This window comes from Malaclemys terrapin, chromosome 11, assembly GCF_027887155.1.
Source record: "Malaclemys terrapin pileata isolate rMalTer1 chromosome 11, rMalTer1.hap1, whole genome shotgun sequence".
NCBI classification, from domain to species: domain Eukaryota; kingdom Metazoa; phylum Chordata; order Testudines; family Emydidae; genus Malaclemys; species Malaclemys terrapin.
Window position 1 is genome coordinate 55105494 of NC_071515.1, and position 11550 is coordinate 55117043.

The 11550-nt window shown below is 40.9% G+C and overlaps 1 protein-coding gene across 2 annotated transcripts in view; it reads right to left on the reverse strand.

Moving 5' to 3' along the window:
* The window catches only part of ACVR2A (activin A receptor type 2A), a 113496-nt gene extending 102193 nt beyond the window's left edge, over positions 1 to 11303 (reverse strand). Inside the window, exon 1 of one of the 2 annotated variants that reach the window (XM_054044448.1) lies at positions 9523 to 11303. In XM_054044448.1, coding sequence (XP_053900423.1) covers positions 9523 to 9577 — 55 coding nt within the window. In that variant the 5' untranslated portion in view covers positions 9578 to 11303. The remainder of the gene's footprint in view (positions 1 to 9522) is intronic. The other variant, XM_054044449.1, reaches the window with a different exon arrangement.
* Between the last annotated feature and the right edge of the window lie 247 nt (positions 11304 to 11550).

Below are 11550 nucleotides of genomic sequence, written 5' to 3' on the forward strand. Positions count from 1 at the left end.
CTCTATAGTTTTACTGGGGGACTTCAATGCTCATGTAGGGAACGATAGAGATACGTGGAGGGGAGTGATTGGGAGGAACGGCCTCCCTGATCTGGAGATGAGAGGTGATTTAGTGGACTTCTGTGCTACTCATGGATTTGAACACAAGATTGCTCATAAATGTACTTGATACCAGAGCACCTTGGGCCAAAGATCAATGATTGACTTTAGAGTCATCTCACTGGACCTAAGGCCATTTGTTCTGTACACTGGATGAAGAAGGGGACAGAGCTGGCAACCAAATCACCACTTGGTGGTGAGTTGGATCTAACGCACAGGACACTGACCGAGTAGACATGGGAAGCCCAAACTGGAAGAAAGTGGACTGCTCTCTAGGTGAGGGGGAGTAGTTGCCCTTAATGGATGAGTTCAAGTATCCAGAGGTTTTGTTCACAAGTGATGGCAAGCAGGAGCGAGAGATTAACCAGCAGACTGGTGTGGCGGTGGCAGTGATGCAGGCCCTGTACCGACCCATGGTGGTGAAGTGGGAGTTGAGTTTTCATATGGAGCTCTGCATTTACTGGTCACGCTACGTCCCCATCCTCACCTATGATCATGAACTTTGGGTAACGACTGAAAGGACGAGATCACAGATACAAGTGACAAATGAGGTTTCTCTGCAGAGTGGCTGGGATTACCCTCCAAGACAATGGTCCCAAATGCCGTGCCACGGGGTGCCATGGCGCCCGCCAGGGCATTTATGTGCGCCTGCCTACTGACAAGGGAGCGCTTCTGCCGGACAACCCACCGCCGAGGAGCGCAGCCGCTGGACAACCAACCGCCAAAATGCTGCCAAGAAGCAGCAACACCAAGAAGCGTCGCCGCTGAAATGCTGCTGCTTCTCAGCGGCATTTCGGCGACGCCGCTTCTCAAAGACGTCGCCTCTTGGCGGCATTTCGGTGGCTGGTCATCCGGCGCCTGCCACACTCTTCTGGGAACATGAATATGCTATTGCAACAGAAAGGTTGAGAACCACTGCTCCAAGATATAGTGAGGAGCTCAGCTATTCGAGAGGGCCTCAGAGTAGAGTCGTTACTCCTCCAGATCAAGAGGAGCCAGATGAGGTGGTTCAGGCACCTGATAAAGAGGCCCCCTGGGAGGCTTCCATTGGAACTATACTGGGCATGTCCCACTGGGTGGAAGCCCCAAGGCTAGCCAAGGACACACTAGAAGGATTACATTTCCCAGCTGGCCTGAGAACGCTAGGGAATCCGCCAGGAGAAGCTGGAACCTGTTGTGGAGGAAAAGGAAGAGATCTGGGCCTCTCTACTCTCCATGCTGCCACCGCAACCTTCACCAGGAAAAGCAGCATAAAGGAAAAAAGAATAAGAACCTGTCCCACACTAATCTCAGTTTAAAATATCGCCACAGAAAAAAGCAGTGAAGATATTATTGGCTAAATTACACAGATAATCTCTGCTCCATTTCAGATCTGTCAATTCTCTTTAAAGTTCTGTAATTTTGTGAAACAATGAATACGCTTGTGCTTTGCAACTGAGAGATATGAAATCACAAATAAAACCCTTCAGCCATTTAAAATGGATATCAACTTAAATAATATCAGTGTAAAGTATTTAGTGTTACCAATTAACACCCAAGATTAGTACAACTAAGATACCTGCACCCATTTTTAAGTCTGATTATGTAATGTATTTGATGACAGTGATTCTAGTCAGTCAAACCATTCCTATTTGTGTGTTTCTTTCCCACATCAATAGAGGTGGGAAAATTTTTATTTTTATTTTTTAAAACTAGCAAAGTGATTGTAAAACCACAAGGTCTGGCCAGGGAACATGGCGGCATACACAATATCTAAATCACCACTCTTCAAAAGTTGACTAGATTTCACATTTGCAGGGATGCTTTAACAAACACTTGTTTGCAGTTTTAAAATACAAAGACAATCTACAACAGCTTGGGCAGGCTTTAAGGCTCAAGGTTAGAGATAACCAAATGAAAAAAGATGCCCTATGAATAATTTATGTTTTTGAGATTCAGGTGCCTCAGTCTGGAGTGACTATTTCCAATGGTATTGGTTGGGTAAAATCAATGTGTAGTTTCTTAATCAAAAATTTGTAAAAGAAAATGGGATTGGAAAATAAAGAAACATTTTTGAGCTCGATTTCACATTATGTGATAAGTAGATCAGCACGTAACTGGTGTAGCTCCAAGCTGACAGGCATGAATAGAATCACCGAAATGAGGACCATCACAAGAGTTAAGATGTGAACTAGGTCCACTGTTTTAAGTGTTTATTTCAGAAAGGAAGTTACCCTTCCAAGTCAAAGCTGTCATTCTGAAGTGACCGACTTAAAATAACAAAATGATGGACTGGGAGTCAGGTTCCTGAGTGGAGGTAAATTTTTGCAACCAAAGAGGACATCAGAAGCCTATATTGTGTTTTATGTAATAAACAATAGAAGAGTATAGGATTTTTGCCTACTTCTATAATCCAAGGCTGCAGGTTTTTTATTAAAGAAAAGAAGAGGCCATGGCCAACAGCAATGAATACAAATTCTCCCTAAACATGGTACTGGTTATTCAACTGTGCATCCATTTAGCAACCATGGGTGAGAGCTTTCTCAAATTTTTTTCCAGCTTCTGGCGTTCCATATATTTAGCATCTCCTGCATAAAAGACAGCTAGTGTCTTTAAGAGGCTGGATTTTGTAGCTTTTACTCCTTTTTCCTAAGGCTGTTTTGAGAGGAGGCAGGAAGGACACTCACCTATGTCTAAAAAGGACAGACCAACTCATATAACCATCGGTAACTCATAACTAGTCACTTTGGGGGTGGGGGTGACGAGGAAGAGAAGAGGTACAGAAATTGAAGAAGGAAAAGTATGGGAACCACAGAACATCCTACTTAATTTTAACGAGGTTAAAAGAGGAACCTCAACTTCAAAGAGAAAAAAAAAAAAAAAAAAAGAAGAAAAACTTCACCCACTTGAGTTTCAGCAGAACTTCATCTTTGATTTTAGAAGTGTCTAGCCTTTAGGAATGCTGAAGTAACCTTACAAACCCATGCAGCATTAGCTTCCTAAATCTGCATAAAGTTTCAACTATCTGCTGCTGCTCATAATTCCATTCTCCTGATGTGGATAAAATCAAAGAACTCCAGGTTACACTGCTGCTATTCAAAAAAGTCTGACAATAAAATTGTAAATATGCCACATCCATGCTGCTGCATGGAAAAGTTTAAAAGAAGGGAGCCCTAGCGTCACTGATGGAAAGGACTAGCCTGAAAATAAATAAATAAGGATGCAGGGGGCTTAGAATGGATGAGAACCATCCTGCCCCATCTTTCCAGAGCCCCCTACCTGTGAAGTGGGTACAGCTTCCACAAGACTTTGGGGGTAAGGAGGCAAAAGAAGATTGAACTGAAAGAACAAACAGAAAGCTCCTTCGTCCTAGCTACTAGAAAAGGATACATTTTCAAAACTTGTCTGACACCTACTAACTAGAAGTGGATACAAAAGATACTGCCTTTTCTCTCCAAAAGGCAGGAACAACAAACCGCAACAAGCACCATGTCAGCAGCTGAGGGAAGGCAGAGCGGGAGAAATGAGCTTCTCACTAGGTTGTTGCCTTCTCCCATCATCTCCAGTTGTTTCATACTTAACCCAAAAGATTTAGATTTCCAGTAGTAAACAAACTGTCCATTTTTTTTCCTAGCCACACTTAAGTGTTTCCAGCTACTGCTCTAAATAAGCAATTCATAGAACCCTATTCCATGAAAATTCCAGCAGTTTTTCTCCTTGTAGCCAAGTAGTATTCTACTGTACTGTTAAACTATTTCAGAGTTGTATCTTCACAACAACTAGTGTAGGTATGTGCCATGGAACATATTCAGGAATTAAAAAGTATTTGATTTAACTAACATATGTCCTCCATGTCTAGCTATAGGGGTTTGGGATTTGAGCACTATGGTGATAACCCTACATTTTCTGTGGGATAGCTTCTATCTTGCCAAGTTGAATAGCACTTCCTGAGATTTAAAAAAAAGATAATTTTGTTCAGCACCGTGGAGGAAGAAAGCAACTGAGAATTAAGTCCTACAGTACCATTTTAAATCACAGTGTTTGCAGAGGGAAAGAACAGGAAAGGTGCCTTGTAAGGAATCCTTCGGTGCACAATCTAAAGGCGTTATTGAAGTAACGCACAATAAACACAAAATGATGCACTTGAAATCTGTTGATCTCATTTAACAGGAACACTCAAGAACACTTTCTGGATGCTAGACTACAAACTTCTGCCCCCCTCCCTTTTTTTTTCTGGCTACTTCCCCATGGTCTAACAACTGACTAATCAACTTGTCATTCAGAAGCACTAACAGAAAGCAGATTTAAAGGGTAGAGAAGAGTGTCCTGCAGAACCCTCTATCATCCCAGTTTATTACGCCTTTTTCCACCCAGTGTTAGCTCAATTCTTCTTTCAGGTCTGGACATCGCTGCCTTGAAAAAACATTAAACTTTAATCCCAAGTCAGATAATTCTCCAAATGACTAGACTTGACTATTTCTTCCCAATAAATTTGCCCCCCCTCCCCATGTCTTCTGTGTAAAGACAAACATTTTGATGCTACTGTGTGGCTTCATGGACTCAGAAAGAGAAGCGCGATGTTACTTCAGAAAGAACACCTAGTTCACACAGAGTGAAATAAGTTGCAAAGAATGAGATCCAGGTCATTGTTTATATGACAGAAATTTAAAATGGAAGTGAGGGCCTTGTCAAGTGAGATGTAGGAAAAGCAATCACTTTAGAAGACACCCATACTAATTTCTAACTTTTGAGGTTGGCAGCAAAGTCAGATATGCTAGGAAAGGTTAAACAAAGTTGTTTTTCTCTTATTCATATGCAAGTTGAGATGAAGTCCTGAGGAATTTTTGGAATTTTTTGGCATAAAGAGCAGGAATGCCACTTAGATGTTGAAGCAAGCTATTAAAAACAGCTGAAAGCTATTAAGACCTATATATCAGGATTGCCAGTCATCCTTTTGCAGCTGCAACATAGTATCCTTCACCTCAAACAGAGAAGCTTCCACAGCACTGAGCATATGAAACAGTAATTCTTAAGCCACTCTTACAAAAAGACATGTCTGTAGAAGATATACAGCAATAGAACTCTGCTAGCTAAAACTGTGTTCATTAAACAGTTGCCAAGCAGTTCTTCCAAAACAATACTGAAGTTTTCAAACAACTGTTAACACAATTGTAATATTGCTTCCATGTCCCGTATTGACATTTTTTAAAATTACACCTCTACCTCGATACAAGGCTGTCCTCGGGAGCCAAAAAACAAATCTCACCGCGTTATAGGTGAAACCGCGTTATATCGAACTTGCTTTGATCCACCAGATTGCACAGCCCCCCCCCCCCCCATTGTTTTACTGCATTACATCAGAATTCGTGTTATATCGGGTCATGTTAAATCGGGGTAGAAGTGTATTAGCAAAAATATTAGAGAAAACCCCCCCCTCAGGAACTCTATTGTACTCTGAGCATAGCTATAACATTAATGTAAGGCCACAAGAGGGTTGTAACCTAATTTATAGTCACACCTGTCTGTTTGTAGTCATGTTTGAAAACTATCATAAAAGGCTACTATCAACAGTGCTGCAGAGATCGTGTTAAGAGCATCAGTCACTAATGGTGAATGGAAAAGCCAAAATTGTGCTGCTACTGTTCTTTTATGTACAAATAGGAACTTGGTACTACTTTTAAAAGTGTATACAGTACATCTTTAAAGTGTTTAATCACTTTATTTTACAGAAGCACAGCTTGATTACTGGGAGTACACGGTTGGAGTCAAGTTCATAAATGATGCTCCTGAACTGTTGGCAGGATTCGTAAGTACTGCCATGATTACTTGGGGGGGGTGGGGGGGGGGGGAGAGCCTGAAAAATTCTATTCACTAGTAAAATAAAGAACTCATCCTCTCATTTTCTTCTGGTCTTCAAGAATAGCTAACATTGTACCTCTAAACCTTTAAGAGTATTAGACTCTTAGTAATTATTTCTCAGATATCTGAAAAATTTGAACTTTTACTAAAGGGAGGGAAAAGAGTAGTCTCTGTAAGAGGGCATAGAAAATATTTTTACTACAGAATAATTTTCGATCTACCATTTTCTTTGAAACACAAAAGCCTCTCCAAAAATTGAGTAAATTGAGGATGACCTTCAAATAAGTGAAAAATTGGGCTAGCACCCTTTTGTTTGCTTACTTCTTTGGCATGCTTAAGGCAGCCTAAAAAGAAAAAAAGAAAACATTAGCAACTGAAGTCTCTCTCGCTTTCTTTTTTTAAATAAGATACAAGACTCAAAGCTAGAGAATTATTGAAATGACAACTTCACAAGTATCAAGACAGTGAAAGCTAAGCTACAGGTGAGGAAGGTTTCTTTTTTAGTTTAAGTGTTAAAAAAACAAAAACAAAAAACCCTTTTTGTTAACACTGCCAACGACTGCATATTGTCAAGAAATTCTGCAGAAAGTTTTAACCACTCCCCTTCAGTTAAAAAGATGAGGGACAAGGCACCACAATACACATGCTTCAAGACATACCAGAAAACCAAGCAAGACTAGTCCTGGCATTCCTGATGTTAAGGTATAAACTCTAGCAAAAAGGAGGGGCAGGAGGAAGCATACTTCCCTCTTTTCCGAAGAAATTTTAAATCACCTCCAAGTTAACAATGAGAAGTTTGTTACCAGAGTACAGCTTTTTATTTCTTGTACCATTAATACTGAGATGCATAGCAAGTGTATCCAAGAGCCATAGGGCCCTGTTTTTCTTTGTTTTCCTTACAAAAAAAAAAATCACTTGCTGAATTTAAGTATACATATATTTATATGTATAGCATGTTAAAGGACCACTGGCAGCTTTGATGAGGTATCTATTTAGTTTCCATCTTACTCTCTGTGGTTTGTATTGATGCATACATTTCCACATGTGATTATCTCTTGGGGTAGTCACTATGATTTAATAATGAGTATTAAAGGGGAAGGTGGCATGAGGAAAAGGCATTAATCCTTTTCTATACTCATGTTAGAGTGAAAGATATTTCTGTTTCTTCCGTTAAAAGGGCTGGATTTTGATTGATTTAGAAGAGGTGAGGAAACCCAAATTAATCTGAAATTAGTATTTAGTAAGGCAAAATGCCCCAAAATTACAGCCCCCAGCCCCAGCTCTTTCAAGAAGAAATGTGACCTTTTCATTTGAAAAAGGACAGATTATTATGATGAATTGGTGTACACATAACTTTAGCAATTGCTTGTAGACCAAGACGTTGACTGAACACACAAGAAGAGCTGGAGACTTGCAACCACAATGAAGAAATATCAAATAGCAACCTTAGAATTAAGTTGTAAACGTCTCTTCACACTAGCCAACATACTTAATAAAGGCTCAGGCAGAAATCCAGATTAGTGGGGAAAATAATTTTATTCTAACTTCAGAATTTAAAAAAAATATTTATAATTTTGCCATTCTAGATTTCATGCTACATAAAATCAACATGATCAAAAGAAACACTACATCTGCCTCTGTGTTCATGTTATTTCACATTAAGAAGCCTAAGTAATCTTAGAAACTCTGAACTGTAAAAAAGAGTTACAATACAACTGGATGTATTATTAACCATTTATACAGCTAGATCAGGAATACTTTATGAACTCTGAAGTACTCAACAGAAATATTTGCTATGACACTTTAGTTATTCTAAAGACATTAATATTTTACAATGGCTATGAAATGCATTCCATAATATTTTAACCAGCTTCCTGCTGGCCTAGTACAAGTTACTTGCATTGTCATGGACAAAATTAACATTCAGTTTCAGGTCTACTGTTACCAAGACCAATAGAGGCTAGAAGTACTCTAGGGAGGTTTGCCCTGTGTGGGTCAAGAATGCTTCTGATTGAGTAGCAAGTAGGATAGGCAGGTTCCTAGGAAAGGACTGCACTGTACTGTACTATCCTGTCCTCTAATCAGGCAGGGTGAAGAGAAGAAGCAGAGGCCTAATGAAAATAAAAGGTGCTTTAAAATGCAACAAGACTGAAGAGTCCCCTGTAGAAAGTGTTCCTGAACTCAAGAGAAATTCACTTAAAAAAAAATATATATATATATATAGCCTTATTAAAATTGAAGGTCATACTTTCATAGAGAGGCTCTCAAGAAGGGCTTTACCTACTTCAATGCAAGCCATCATGATTTTGTTAAAAATCTGGCATCATTTTTCTTACATTAAAAAGTGTCATGCTGTCTTTAACATGTTATGCTGTTTAAACAGATGCAACTCTTTTGGTTAATCTCTGGCAGTGATCGCCATTTCACAGCAAATTCAGCCCACACAGAACTGATCAATAACACTACAGACACAAGACTAGACTGCATCCATTTAATAACCACAAGGAAATATATCATTCAGCAAAATTCTATATATTACAGGGGTCTAGTTTTTTTAAAAAGCTTTGTTGTTACAGAAAACTAGCCACCCAGCTATGGGGGGGAAAAATGAAAATGTGATCAGATAAAACCAGTTGTCAAATCAAAATTATAAGAATACTAAGTAATTTTACTTTTTCACACAACACTACATAAGTAAAGAGGAATAAGAAAAAAAAAGCAATAGAACAAGCTGTAAAACTAAAAAAAATGAAAATCAGTTTCAAGACCCAGGATCAGTGGATCACAGTAGCTCTGAGAGAAGGATAGTTTCAAATAAATACAATTGTATTAACAATTTCCAAACACTGGTTGCTACCATGAAAAATGCTTCTACAAGCCTAAACAATTCTTGGACCACTTTATTTCCTGTAACTAAAAATAGTAAATTTAAAACTGGACTTTTGTATCTAAAAGTTATAAAACAGAACCATGTATTAGATAGCTAAGAAAAAGTTAGGTTTTGCAAAATATCTAGATAGTGATTTGAAGCTTACCTCATTCTCTTGGTACTGTGCATATACACAAATGCACAGCTCCCTCTCCATATAGCATGTTAGTGCTTTCAGTATAGTAACTATTTTTAAACACACTAATGGAGGCGGAAGCTCACCACTGAGTACCCCAAAATAAGATCTGATCTAAATGAAGTTAGAGATGTGACTTGGTTATATTTTCCTGACCATTTTAAACAGGAGACCACTCAATTAAATTACAGTATTAGTCTAAATGATTAGCTTTAAATTTACTCCATCAATCGACTCTGCAGTGGACTAATTTAAAACTAATGTTAAGTTTACAGACGGCATACATTAGAAGTGCTGAACTGTGGTATTTTAAGATGAACACAATAGCTGCTATCACCACAGTTGTCATCTTCAACCACCTTATCACTTCAAACAATTAATCACTGTCAACGAGAAACTATATTCCAAGTCAAATATCCTCAAAAAGGGAAAGCTAATCGAAGTTTGTAAATCTTAGCTAACCCCACAAGTTTTGGCCCCACAACGATACCTTTAAACTGACCAAATTAAGTTTACTTACCCGACGAACAAGAGATCAGAAACACAGCGAACGCCAGCTTGGTAGCAGCTCCCATTTTCGAAATACAGTTAGAACATATAGGTGGTGTTTCTACTGTCTTGTTTCCTGATTCTTCCAAATAGAAAAATCCCACCTTTAAATCTAACCGTTATAAAGCAATCTAAGCCAATATATTTGGAGTTTAGAGTGTTCACAAAACAAAATCAGACTTATTTAGATACTGACGACCCCTCCAGCTCCTTCTAGTGAGATCCCCGATACAGGGGTGTATATGTTTGGAGACGCATTTCAAAATACACGTGTCATTTGGCTTCTGTACAAATGGTGGAAAAATGCAATTCAGGAGGAAAAAAAAAAGTTAAAAATCCATAAAAAGTCAACAGCGGAAACCGTCTTTTAGGAAAAGAACCGAGTCTCAGGGCACAGTTCAGCTTTTTTCCCACGTCAAGCTCTGTAAAGTATCCCTCGTCGTGTTGGACCGGACAAGTTGTACTGATATTAGTAAACAATATATTTTCGGCCTCACTCCCGTTATACATGTAGTGTTTGAGCAAGTAGTTCCATCTCCGTTTCAAAACTCAAAAACCAGTAAGCCACTGATAGAGAATAGTAAACTTGTCAGTTTCTTTATAAAATTGTCTAAAGTAAGTTACCAGCCACACGTGGTCAGCATTAACGTTTACTTTAATAATGCTGAGAGATGTAGAGTGACCAGAAGGACGGGGAGAGAAACAACAGCTTTATAACAAACAAGCCTTTACAGTTCCACAAAGGTAAATCTCTGGGCTTCCCTGCAGTCAAAGAAAGCCGCACGTTTCCCCTTCTCTCCCCCCACCTCCCTCCCACTTTCACGATCCTCTCCTTGTCCGTTCAACACAGGCTGTACATTTCAGACATTCTTGCCTCTACACAGAATTTCAAACTCCTTTAAGAATTCCCTCCAAGAGACTATATTTGGTGTTTAAACAGTGAAGAATGACTGAAAAAAATGCAGTCTCCAGCCGCTGGGGAGGAGGGTGATGTATGGGCTCGTGGCAAGTCTCTTCTTCCTTGATTGCTGTGTTTCTAGGAGAATTCCGCTTCTATGGAGGTGGAGAGGGTATCAATATTATATACACATGATTGGATGTGGCCAGTAGCTCCGTGTTTACCGGGCTGGTGACAGCTTTCTTTCTCCTGTGAGCTGGACTTGTGGCTCTTCTCTTTGATGCACACCCCTCTCCCAACTCCTCACGGATACATTTTTCTCCCTGCCCCCAACGTGGTTAGAAGAGAGAAACCTGGACAATCTTCCACTCAGTCCAACTTTTGCTTTCTTAGGAAGAAAACCCCCCAATGGGTTGGGGTTGAAAGCCTGGTGAACTCTTACTGCGTTCTCCTTCTGCCTCCCACACCACGTACCAGGCAAGCCCTGGGCAGAGGGTTGGAAAGAGGGGAGGGGAATCCCCTCTTCTCCCCCTCCCCTAGCTCTGTCCCCGGCTCACTCCTTGCTCTGAGGAAACTGCTGCAGGCTCTGACCCTCTCGTCTCCCGGGCGGCGCGACGCACACCAACTTTGGCCCCCCCAGGAGCGGAGTTTAGGGGTCGGCGATAGTGAAAGGCCAAGCCCGTAGCTTTTCTCTAGGCGATGACGGACGAAGGAGCCGGCTTTATCGTCCCCAGCGTCCGGCTGGCAGCCCCGAACGGTCCTTCGTACCGTACTGCTGTTGCTGCTCGCCTGTGGTAATTTCATATCTACCCATTCACTGTGTGGTGTGCAGAACGAACCCAAGATGGCGGCGCCCGGGCGATTGTTTTTGTTTCCTCTCCTGGCTCCCCTCCCCCGCTTCTCCCGATCGCGGCAGCCTGTCGCGCGACTTGGTGCGTGCGCGAGTCGTCCCCAATTGACAGCCCTCGGAACCACTCTGGGCGGAGCACAAGACCTCGCCTTGCCAGCTGGGGCGGGGCGCTGGCGCCCCTATGCGCGAGGAGAAACGCTCCCGCGCCTCGTACCTGCGCGCGCCCCCTCCTTGGTGAGTGAGTCCGCGCC